This window comes from Akebia trifoliata, chromosome 9 (genome assembly GCF_017979445.1).
Source record: "Akebia trifoliata isolate Shusen 1 chromosome 9, ASM1797944v1, whole genome shotgun sequence".
Taxonomy (NCBI): domain Eukaryota; kingdom Viridiplantae; phylum Streptophyta; class Magnoliopsida; order Ranunculales; family Lardizabalaceae; genus Akebia; species Akebia trifoliata.
Window position 1 is genome coordinate 24,344,878 of NC_141383.1, and position 12,208 is coordinate 24,357,085.

General features: G+C 37.3%; 3 protein-coding genes across 4 annotated transcripts; 2 read left to right on the top strand and 1 right to left on the bottom strand.

Moving 5' to 3' along the window:
• The first annotated feature begins 2,275 nt into the window (after window positions 1-2,275).
• On the top strand, window positions 2,276-7,109 carry LOC147394900 (uncharacterized). Of its 2 annotated transcripts, XR_015181390.1 has the most exons (6): window positions 2,276-2,820; window positions 3,335-3,596; window positions 5,418-5,516; window positions 5,631-5,845; window positions 6,608-6,763; window positions 6,875-7,109. XR_015181390.1 is itself a non-coding variant. In XM_086453647.1 (5 exons), exons 1-5 carry the CDS (start codon window positions 2,357-2,359, stop codon window positions 6,681-6,683), a joined length of 1,116 nt encoding a protein of 371 aa, XP_086309773.1. In that variant the 5' UTR covers window positions 2,276-2,356; the 3' UTR covers window positions 6,684-6,813. The 2 variants fall into 2 exon arrangements, 1 of the variants encoding a protein (XP_086309773.1); XM_086453647.1 differs by lacking the exon at window positions 6,875-7,109 and having other exon boundaries at window positions 6,608-6,813.
• A 115-nt stretch (window positions 7,110-7,224) lies between these two features.
• Window positions 7,225-8,574, top strand: GLP7 (germin-like protein 7). The gene has a single exon (XM_086453649.1). The coding sequence runs from the start codon at window positions 7,762-7,764 to the stop codon at window positions 8,419-8,421; it is 660 nt and encodes a 219-aa protein (XP_086309775.1). The 5' UTR covers window positions 7,225-7,761; the 3' UTR covers window positions 8,422-8,574.
• Window positions 8,575-8,837: 263 nt separating this feature from the next.
• LOC147394902 (uncharacterized) lies at window positions 8,838-10,844 on the bottom strand. The gene is made up of 3 exons (XM_086453648.1): window positions 10,608-10,844; window positions 10,439-10,505; window positions 8,838-9,966 (listed from the first exon to the last, which is right to left on the bottom strand). The coding sequence occupies exons 1-3, from the start codon at window positions 10,674-10,676 to the stop codon at window positions 9,176-9,178; spliced, it is 927 nt and encodes a 308-aa protein (XP_086309774.1). The 5' UTR covers window positions 10,677-10,844; the 3' UTR covers window positions 8,838-9,175.
• Between the last annotated feature and the right edge of the window lie 1,364 nt (window positions 10,845-12,208).

A 12,208-nucleotide genomic window follows, 5' to 3' on the forward strand; every position in this document is an offset into this window, starting at 1 on the left:
ATGACATGATTTTTAGAAGATGAGAGTATGAAATTTGAAGTGAATTTAGGGGTAGTTTTGTAAAGAATGGAAATGGATTGTATTTCAACCCAAATGATTTGGATCCTACCCAAATCCATTTGGATAGAGTGTTAGGTGGGATGAGATGAGTGATGGTTGACGGGAGGAGTGGGGGTGTAAGAGAGTTGTTTAGGGAAGGAGTGTTAGGTTGATGAAAAGGGTAAGGTGGAGGAATAGGTAGTGTAAGAGATTGATTGGTTGGTTTTTGGGATAATAAAGGAGATGATGCCATGTGACAATCATGATGAGAGGGTGATGAATGAAATTGGTTGATTGGTTGATGGGGGTTGTTGATTAGAGAGAGAGAAATGGGTTAGTTGATTGATGATGAATGAAGTATGGGTTGAGTTGATTTTATTGGAGTGTTTTAAGGAAGATGATGGGTAGAGATATGGGTAGTGATGTGGGTGGTTGATGATGTTAGATAATGGGGATAGGTTAGGTTAGGGTAGGGTATGGGTTGAAGTGATTTTGGAGAGAGATGAGATGGGTTAGATGAGTTGTTTAGAGAATGGTGATGTGAGTGGGTGATTGGATGGGGGAAGTGAAGGGTAGTGATGACAAGTGTCATCTTTTGATATTGAGGGGTTGATTGGTTGATGTGGGTAATGGGTAATGGTTAGTGTTATGGGTTAGATAATGAGTTGGGTATGGGTAATAGTTAGTGGGCTTTTAAGTGTTGGGCTTGGGTTTGTAGATTATTTTAGATTGGGTAAGGCTTGTTTTGGGTTGGATTTTGAGGGTGGATAGGTTTTAGGGTTTAGGTAACATGGGCTTGATTTTGGATTGAAATTAATTTGGAAAAGGGGTTGAAGGTTTGTGGGCTTTGGATAGGTTTAGGGTGTTTGGGGTTTCGGAGGTGGAACGGTGAAGGGTAGATGAAGGATAGGTATCCCAAGTCTCACTTTTTGGATTTATCTATTTAGGATTTTGTATTTTATTGATTTGATTAAAAGTGTCAAGTGTTGGCAAGTCGAGCTTCTTGGGCCCGTTCGAAGGATTTCATCAATTTTTTTGGATGCAAGCGTGGAGCGGTGATGTTGAACACATGTGGGATGGGTCACACCCTTTCTTGTGGGTCCCTTAGACCATTGGGAGGTCTTAGGGCATTGATTTATTCAAAATTGCCATTTTTTAACGTTTTGGGCCCTTAAGGCCCGTTGGCCTATTTTTGTTGGAAAATTGGTATCTCAAATGAGCCAGGGTAGATGGGAGTGTGTCGAATCCTTTTAGTGGGCCTATTAACCCATTGAAAGGTGTTAGAGGCCTTGATTTTGGCGAAAATTGATGATTCGGGTCATCGAGGCCTGTTGGACAAATTTATTGGAAAATTACTGTTTTTGGGCCCTTTCGAGTGAGGACCCGTTCAAATTGGGGTGTCTACAATAGGCATATATTTTTTTTATTTATTCAACTTTATTTTTAATATTTCATCATTTTCAATCTGGTATGTAACACTTCTCAAAATGTCTTAAATTCTTTTATCCCAAATTCCATTGTATTACTTCCTAAAAAATTTACATTTGATTTTTCTCCCTAAAGTCAATCATTTTCAAATCTTTCAACCTTCATGGGCAAATTATTTTACAGCCAGTAATTTTTTGATGCCCCCCCCCCTCTCTCCTCCTCCTCCTCCTCCTCCTCTACCCCATGACATGACAGGAGTTAGAACCATAGATTTTTTTCCCTCCTGATACATAATTGTATATCCTCGTAAATATACTTAGTTGTGTATCCCAATAAAAAGTACTATGATTCTACCACATGTGTTAGGGGGTGTGTGTGTCAAAGGGCAGCCTTAGAAAATCATTATTCATTATTTTAATATCTTTAGACTATTATTTTCAACTTGATCTTAATCCTTTGTAAATTTTTCTATCCAAAATTTTGTTATTTTATACTTTCTCCATAATTCTATATTAGCCAGAGGTTTGAAGGTTGAAATAAATAATACCTTAATATTAGAGATGAAGGATACATTTATTTTTTTACTATAGAGAATAGAATGATTGTTTTGGGGGAAAAATTTTCTTTTTAGTTGTTAGGGTGAAAGTTGAGGGTATTTAAGTCATGTTATATTATTCTATTAGAGTACATTTCAGTCAAGGGGTATGTCACCACTTTGAAAACACAGGTGGTAACCCAAATATCACCAATACATGGAGGGGTCTTCTCTAATTCACCCATTAAAATAAGAGAAAAATTGGTAGGTTGGGCGAGACTCTGAGAAGGTAAGAGCACGACAGTACAGTAGAGAGAGAGAGAGAGAGAGAGAGAGAGAGAGATTTGGGCATTAATGGCGGCAGCAGCCAAGGCTCTGATACTCTCCCGCTTCAGCGATCTATCCTTCAACCCCTCGCAATCTCCAACACTCTTTACCCGCCAAAACCTCCTTCGACCGTTACTTCTTCCCGCCACCACCTCCACCACGAAGAGACCTCAACGTATCTTCTCTCCTCCTCCAGTTATCCTCAACTGTCTCGTCTCCGGCGTCGATGGCGGAGGTGTTGCAGACGATTTCGTCTCTACCCGGAAGTCCGACTTCGATCGAGAATTCTCCGTCATCGCTAACATGCTCAAGCGTATCGAACCACTCGACACCTCAATCATCTCTAAGGGCGTCCCTTCCGCCGCTAAAGATTCCATGAAACGCACCATCTCTACTATGCTTGGTCTTCTTCCTTCTGATCAGTTTTCTGTTACAATTGGGGTTTCTAGGCAACCCCTCGACCGCCTCCTCTCATCTTCTATCATCACTGGGTAATTTCTATAATTCCCAACAATACCTTTAGTTTTATTTGATTTTGTTATTAGAAATTGGAATTTGGAGAAATGGGTTGTTATTGAATTGGTTGTTTGGTTGGTAATTTCTATTATTCCCAGTGATACCCATAATTTTATTTTATTTTGTTATTAGGGGTTTGAATTTGGAAAATTTGGGAGTTATTGAATTGCTTGGTAATTTCTTTCTTCTATAATTCCCACTGATACCCATAATTATATATATTTTTTTAGTTGGAAATTTGAATTTGGAAAGTTGGGTTGTTACTGAATTGGTTGTTTGGTTGGTAATATCTATAATTCCCTCTGATACCCATAATTCTATTTGTAATTGTTCTTTGGAATCGGAATTTGGAAAAGTGGGTTGTTGCTGAATTGGTTGGTAATTTCTATAATTCCCACTGATTCCCTTAAATCTTTTTTCCCCCTTAGGATTTGGAATTTGGAAAAATGGGTTGTTACTGAATTGGTTGTTTGGTTGGTAATTTGCTAGATATACTCTGTGGAACGCGGAGTATCGAGTTTCTCTGACGAGGAATTTCGGTCTCTCTCTTGGAAGTACAGAAGCATCAGTTTCTTCTCAGGAATCTGAGGTTTTAGAAAATGAGTTTGAGGAGAGGGAGATTGGGGATGGTTGGGGTGGGGGTGTTGAAGATTTAGGGGAGAGAAAAACTCCTCAAAATCTTGGGGACTTGTCGCCAGAAGCTCTGCATTACATACAAGAGCTAAAATCAGAATTGGCTACAATCGAGCAGGTCAGGATTCTCTCTTTCTGATTTTATTGCTTATATTTCGTGTTTTGATATAAGTAGGACTTAGAAGAAACTGGGTCAGAAGAGGAGGCGATCAAAGAAATGTAATTTTTTTTCAGGACTTCATTAATGCCAAATAAAATCCTAATATCTGTATCACCTTCTTTAGTAAATGAATGTTTATTGAAATTTAAAATTTGAAATCATTCAATGTGTGCCAAGACCTGCTAGATTTACATTTTAGCTCTCTATCACTCTTTTTGTTGAAATACTTGAACATTACTCATCAACCACACATAAATGATTGAAGGAGAGCTTAACGAGAATACACTAGTTACTCATAATGACCTTAAGAGTCCACTAGTATAGTTAAATTGGGGCAAAATCTCTCTTACTTCTGATTGGGAATCTTGTAAATCGGCTGTCAGGGGTTTCCATTTGCATTTTTGGTGGAAGTTATCTCTGGATTAGTAGGCATAGGTGTAGTTATTGTTTATACCTTAAGTCCAATTACTGGGGTCGGCAACATGAATCCCATTTGGCCATTTAACTCTCATGAACCATTGGGGCTATTGAGTCCACTTATCCCCAACCCTCGATGATATGGCTTTATGGCATAACTAACAGTGTTGAAGGATGAATCGTGCCCGGATCCCTCAGTTCCTTCAAGGGACTTTCCTCTCCTAGTTCTTGTTCTTTTCACAAGTTACCAAAACATAGTTTTTGTTTTTTGCTTTTTTTTGTTTTGTTTTGTTTTGCTTTTCCTCTTTGTTTAGGGGCTATCTCGGCCTCTTGTACTTTATTTCTCCTTTTTTAATCGAAATTGTATACTTATACAAAAAACAAAAAAAAAATACTTAAAAGATCTGTGCTCACATTCTCTTAAGACTTTTCTAATTGATTAGAGACTTTTTTACATTTTTTACTTCTTAATTATAATACACACAGGTAGCTGTCTGGAAAAGTAGAAATGGTGATTCTTTTATTTATGTGAATGATATTCAAATAAATTAAAGTAGGTAAAGGACTAATCTTCCTTGGCTTGAGAAGCAACATAATAATATTTCTTTAAGGTTATAATCCAGATAGCAAGAAGAGAGTAATTTAAGGATTGGTCCATGCTGGTCTCGAACCTCCATGGGAAAATTATAACTTATGCATGGTATGTTAAAAATAAGTTTCCACTCTACCCTTTAAAGTAAGATTCTGTTCCTCATCGTCAAAAGCTTGCTAGTTGGTAATGGTTCAACCATTGGATTTGTGCATTTCTTCGTCAATATTTTCACTCATGGGTCCGTTGGGCATGTTAATAATGATACAAATGCTGAAAAACACTGAAGTCCAATGGCTAAGCATCACAAAATGGGGACGGCTTCTAGAGTATTAATAATGTGGTCAATGGACCCAATAGCAAGCCACTCATAGAGAATCCTCATATGTGTCAATTCATCTTGTAAATATGCTAGAGTTTGTCCATGTCTACTGGCACAGGCATCCTCTCTGGCATTAAGTGGGCAGGAGAGGAAAACCAATAAATTTGGAGGGGTATTATTGGAAAATGGGTAGTAAAGGAAAGACAATAAAGTTGGAGGGGTATTCTTGGAAAGGAGGTAGAAGAGGAAAAACAATAAGATTAGAAGGGTATTCTTGAAAAGTAGTAAAATAGGAAAGGCAATTGTGTTTTATTATATAGATATTTTATTAACTATTTGAGATCGACTGAATTCCATATACATATAAATCTATTAAAACATGTTGTGATGCCTATTAGATAGTATTGGTACATCGTCATGTCTAAGCCGATCAGGTTTACATTGTCCCCAGGAACTGAATGCTCAAAAGCTGGAAAATACGCGCATGGAATGTACTATAGAAAAAAGCAACGATTTGTTGGACTACTTGCGGTCTTTGGAACCCAATATGGTAAGATTTTAAGTAATCTAATAGTGTGGTTTCTATGAGAAGTTGATTTATTTATTTTAAAAGAGTAATATATCCATATTTTCTAGTTCATTGTGTACTTAATTCTTGGGACAGGTGAGTGAACTATCTCGGCCGTCATCATCAGAGGTGGAGGAAATCATTCATCAACTTGTGCAAAACGTGTTGCAAAGATTCTTTGAAGATGATACTGCCTCTGGTTTCTTGGAAGATTCGGTTGTAGCAGAAACAGAGAACTACCCAGATACTGATGTGGAGCTCCGCGACACTGTAGTCACTTCTCGGGATTACCTTGCTAAGTTGCTTTACTGGTTTGTTCTTACCTAATTTATTAGCTTTCTTCTTTTTTGTTCGAGTTTTAAATAAGTTACTACTGAAAGTATCATTCATGCAAGAACTGATGCCATGTCCCGCCGGTAGGGTTTAAAATGGGTTGAATCCAGATCGGATCTGTGTATCTCCATATCCAGATCCAAAATTTTCATCTAGACCCAAATTCGAAAGTCTGTATCCAACTTGGATCCTACTGTAGATAAAACCATATCCGAATTATTTTGTTTTCCAACGCAACCGATTTGCTACTATATTTCTTTGCTAATGGCTATACTATTTTATTTTATAAGAATTCATGTTATATTGTAGTACTAGAGAAGTGTAGTTTGAAAATCCTACAAATATAATTTTCAAAGCAATATATCATTCGGATCCAGGCAGATGTAGGGATGATTCCGTATCGGACTATGATCAAGAGACATCAAACCATATTCGACTCATTTTTAGTCGGATCTACTCCAAGGGTCCAAACCCTCTAAACTTGGATTTCGGATAAGATCCGACCCATTTATGCCCCCTATGTCCTGGGTTCAGAACGTGCTTCCATCCTCTAACAACAAACCACTACTCGTGACCCATTTTAGGCTTGTTTTATTTATCTTGGTCATCCATACACTGATAGGTTAAGTGGTCTGATTAGTAAGATCTTTTCTATTTAAAGGAATAAGTTTGATCCATTAAATACTGAAACTTTTGATCTGAAAATCCATAATGAACGTTCTTGTCGTTTTTTATGGCAGGTGTATGCTATTGGGTCATCACTTAAGAGGCTTGGAGTACAGATTACACTTAAGCTGTGTTGTTGGATTGTTGTAAAGATAATGAGAGGAAATTAGAAGAGTCATGTGTATATTCTTCTTTATCATCGTCAACTTCTTGTAAAAACTGTATTTATGGTAATTTTTTTTTTTTTTAATTCTAGCACAAAATAGTTTTTACTTATTTCTATTTTATCTCGTATCTCTGTTTTGACATGATTTGGAATTTTCTTGGATGGCCCTGTGTAGTTGCAGAGCCATCGCTTGAGCAAACAAGTGAGAGTGATGAACGATGATCATCGCAGACCTCAAGAGTTGCCACCCCACCATATAAGAAGGAAGTGTAGTTTGCTTGATCATCTCAATGTATGAATCCCTTCACATTAAAATCTCAATCTCTTCTTGTCGTTGGAGTCAAGTACCATTAATAATATGAATCTTATGATTTGAATTATAACATGGGGCACATTTTTTTGGTGATACAGTGACAATAGTAAAATTTCTTTTTGTAGATTAATTCATATATTTATTTCATAAAGAAATTTTTTATAAGATGTTGGAGCAAATGAAAAAAAATCCCGATTCTAGTTGAGTCATACTCATTACAATTTTACAATTTAATTAAAGAGCAGTTCGGTTGACTCGTGTAAAAAACACAAGATCCCGACCTTGTAAAAGCAAAATCCATCGGTGTGGATTTGTGCAAATCTTGATCATACATATCCTGATGATAAATACTACATTTTTACATAATTGGGATCCGATCATGTGGTTTTGGCTTTTGGCCATTTTCGAGGAGTCATTAGAAACCGACCCTTAATTAAGATATACATTTCATGCTTTCCTTTTCATTGAGAATCCGAGTAATTTTTATTTTTCTTATACAAAGCACAGAAAGGAAGAAAAAATGCTTAAAAGAGAATTTATATGGTTTCCTTCATTTAATGGCAAAAGCAATAAAACTTTTGCTTTGTTTCCACCTCCTTCAACTCTCCTACGCTACTCAATCTCCACACACACACACAAAGTCCTCAATTCCCAACATCACCCTCTCTCCCTCTCTTCCTACTATATAGCAAGCATTTGTTGAAATCAGATTTCAAACCAAAACAATCTCACTACATTTCAAAAACAACATGAGAAACCCTTCTTCCTTGCTCAGGATCCTCATCTTGCTACCTCTCTTAGGCCTCACAAAACCAGACCCAGACCCCCTTCAAGACTACTGCGTTGCTGACACCTCCACCACCCAATCATTCTTCATAAATGGCTCACCTTGCATTAACCCTGCTCTTGCAACCACCACCCACTTCACAACATCCGCTCTATCCAAGCCCGGTGACACAAATGCCAACCCATTTGGTTTCAACATCACCCTAACCAATATCCGTAACATGCCTGGCGTTAACACACAAGGCCTGACCATGGGACGTGTCGATATAGCAGTTGGCGGACTCATCCCTCTCCACTGGCACCCTCGTGCATCGGAGATAGCCCACCTTCTTCAAGGATATGTTATGGTGGGCTTTGTCGACACCTCTAATCGTCTCTTTACACAACATTTGCAAGCGGGGGACTCGTTTGTGTTCCCTAGAGGGTTGGTTCATTTTCTCTACAATCTTGGCCCAAGGCCAGCGTTAGTGCTGACGGGCCTCAACAGTCAGAACCCTGGTGCAGAGTTGGTTGCACTTGCCACTTTCACATCCAAGCCACCCATCATGAATGAAGTTTTGCAGAAATCGTTTCGAATTAGCAACCAAGACGTCCAGAGGATTCGGAAGAACCTTGGTGGGTGATTACAGCTTCTGAATTGAGATAATTGATATCTAAGGAGTAAGGATTACTTGAGCAATGGTGCATGTGTTTTACTCTTAAAAGACGAAATTGTACCAGCAACATGGATGGTTCTTTCAAGTTCCTTCATAACTCCATTTGTTAAAATAACAAGAGCTGACAAGTAAACAAAGTAAGAATTACATCTTACACATTCATATAGTTTTTGATAAATTATCCACATTCATGTGTTCTTTCAAAGAATTATTCACCCCATATTGGAAAAAAAAAAATCTTTACCTTAAGTATCAGTGCCAATTAGCCACTTATGATGCAAAGGAACGACTATTTTGTTAAGATGGGATCATGAATCAGTGAAATCAAGTAGTACATTTATATCAAACACAGTTGATTTCAAAAGGTACATAGGGAATTCCAATTCACATAAACACCAAGAGAACATGTAGAATAAATAACCGAAGAAGGCAATAAAAATGTTCTGCGCTACGATTCGATGTATTCATTGTCTATACCACCTTATCTATTTACAGACCCACATAAATCTTCTACATCAACCTACGCACACGATGATGAAGGTAATAAACAAACTTTTAAGGTTCAAGTTAAGCTCCTAGAGTGCTTCAAACTCTATCTCTATATTCACGTCTTTCTCATCGAAAATAAGAGCAACGACAGTGAACAAAAGATACACACACAACACACACACACACACACACAAAGATATAGCCTGCATATACAAAAAACGGAACTCTCTTCCTAAGAACTTGTACTCATGCTTAAAGAACGAGTCAAACGGAAAGGTGGGGCTCCTTCATTTCCAAATGTTCCCCCCTTTGCGGGATCGTACTCTTTCCTGCAGCCCGGACAACGCCCATCAGCTTCAAGAATCCTCTTGTGGCAAAAGAGGCAAAGCCGGAACCCACACAAGCAAGGGAGGAAACTTGAGTCTGTATGATCAAGGTCTTCATAGCAAATTGGGCACGATCTAACCCAGGACACACCTCCACGACCACAACGTCGCTCAACGTTCATGGGAAAACTATACTGCTTTGAGAGACTCGGCAAAGTCTGGGGACGGAATGCATCATCGGGTCTCCATGCACGACCGTTCCCCACCGCCTTGGGAACCGCACAATTACATTCCGATTTCAAAACACCCACTTCACTAAGGATTGCTGCTTTAGGTTCAATCGGTGGCTCCAAATGCGGGTGGTGATGATTCTCACTGGCTGTCAAGGCGTCAGCGATAGCCTCCCAATCATCCATGCACTCATCGTCTTCATCTTCTTCTTCCTCACTGACGCTTGTGGAACAACACCGACTACTACTGCTACTACTACAAGTTCGAATCTTTCGCGAATTGGGATCACCCGATATGATATTGGTAGGACTATTTAACAAGGACTCCAAATCGATCTTTTGCAGGTTTGAATCCGATTCCTCATTTACTTCCCCTATTGACCTCATTTTTGAAATCCCCAAAGCCTGGTTTTCTCGTTCATTAATCGAAGGCAAAGTCAATTCCTCCTTACATCCCAGAATCTTAACTGCATTAAACATAGTAACAAAGTTTGGATTCAATAATTATTCGCCAGGTCTCAACCCGGTTAATTTGGATAATTTTGGGAAAATTTTGGAAAACATACTACTGATGTTTTAGGGTTTCTTATCAAAATCCATCATCTGCATTCCCCTAAAACATCTATCTTGTTCTTGAGATTTGAATGTTGAAGAAAACAAAATTTTGAGGGTGAAGGATGAAAATGTTACCATATTTTGCGGTCAATTGATAAGTGATGGATTAATTCATCAAATCAATCCGCTAGTCCCTTATTTGTAGAATTTTAAGTTTTTTTTTGGAAAAATTCGGAGAATTTTGTAACTATGGCATCAAATCCCTCAAGAGAGTCAAATCAATCTTTCAAAATCTTCGTTTTAACAATAAAAAACTTAACAAAACAAAGAATTTTTTTTTAAAATAAAAAATTGGCTATTAGAGCGAAGAAATCGATTACAAACCTTGAGAAAGCCATTGCTCGCGCCTCGCATCGAGCTTGCACTGCTTCAATTTCGCAGACCTGTTAGTCTGAAAAAAAGGGGAAAAAATCGAAATCAAAATCAAATGAGGGTTATAGAGAAGATAACAGAATTGAAGATTAACTTAGATAAAATTTTCAATTTAATTTACCCTCTTTTTCTTCCCGAAATCCTTCGAGAACGCATGAACAGAACCATTCATCATTGAATCAGAATTCATAGCTTCTTGCAGGGAGTGAGAGGTTTTCAAAGTTCAAAACCCTAATTCGAGAATGAGAGAGAAAATCCAAACTTTTCAAGAAAAACACGAGACGAGCAAGTAGATAACGTAAACCCCTTTGTTGCTCTATGTAGCTTAGTTCTTCCCACGTAGAGAGTAGAGACTGAAACCCTGGTCTCTATGTTATAGTATTATGGGTTTTTTAAACATACCCCTCAATAGTTTAGTGAATATTCAAGACACCCTTTTGTTTTCAAACTTCTGATATACCCCTTGACCTAGGTCTTCACTAGAAAAATAATAAAACATGATCTAAATGCTCTCAACCTCTTATCATAATCCTGATTTTTTTTTTTTAATAAAAAAAAAAAACAAAAAACAAAAAACAAAAAAACAAAAGAAGGAAAAAATATAAAGAAAGGAAAGGTCGAGATGACCAACTCAGGGAAATAAAAAACAAATAAGAAAAAAGAGAGCTACAATTATGAAATATTACAAATACTGTCCCAATGGAAAACAAAATCCTCAAAGAACACCCTTTGAACTCTTCATAGATATTGCAAAAAGAAAGAGAATCCCTAGAATCGAGAAAACTAATTCTTGATTTGTTTGAGATCTCCTTTAACACTCTAGCATTTCTTTCTTTCATAATACTCCACGAAATTGCAAAAAAGATTAACTCCAAATTAACCTTTTTTGTATTACGAAAGCTCATCCCCAACTATGGCCACCACTATAGACTTCTCTTACTGATCCCAAAAGAAAGGAAATAATCCTGACCAACGATAAAAAATAGTTTCAAACCTCCCTTGTCACCATGCAATGCACACGCAAGTGATTAGTCAATTCTTCGTTTGACAAACACAAACAACAAATATGAGAAATCCCTTCTCCTCAACTGATCAAGCATTAGAATATTGTCCTTAATGGCTATATAAATTTTTTTTAAAAAGCACCTTAGATGGCACCTTTGGGCCCCTCCCAGCAACAAAGAGGAAATTAGGGTCTCCACCTTATCTAAATTATTATAAAACTCTCTTATCGAGAATAAACCTTTAATATTAGGAGTCCAAATGATCACATCTTCTCCACTCGATCTCCATCCTAATTTTTTTTCTCTCGCAATTCTGTTATGTTCATTCTGTTTGGATTGAGAAAAATAAAGAGAAAGGAAGAGAAAAGAAAAAAAAAAAAGAACATAAAATAACTTGCTCTCTACCTTATTTGGTTAGATAGGAGAGAAAATAATAGAATAGGAAGTAATTTGTTCTATTTTTTCGCTTTCTCTCCAAAACTCTTTGATTTGAGGGAGAAAAAAAATTAAATTTTTTTCTCTCCTACCCTCTCCATTAATTTTCTCCTCTCCACACTTAATTTTCTAAATAAGAGAAATGAAGAGAAAATCAATTTCTTTCTCTTCTCTCCATTTCTCTCAATCCAAACATGGTGTAAATGTCATTTTATCAACTTTTAATAGTTCGTAATCTTCTACCTACCCCAAAATCCTATCTCGTTATTAGAGCTCGAGAATT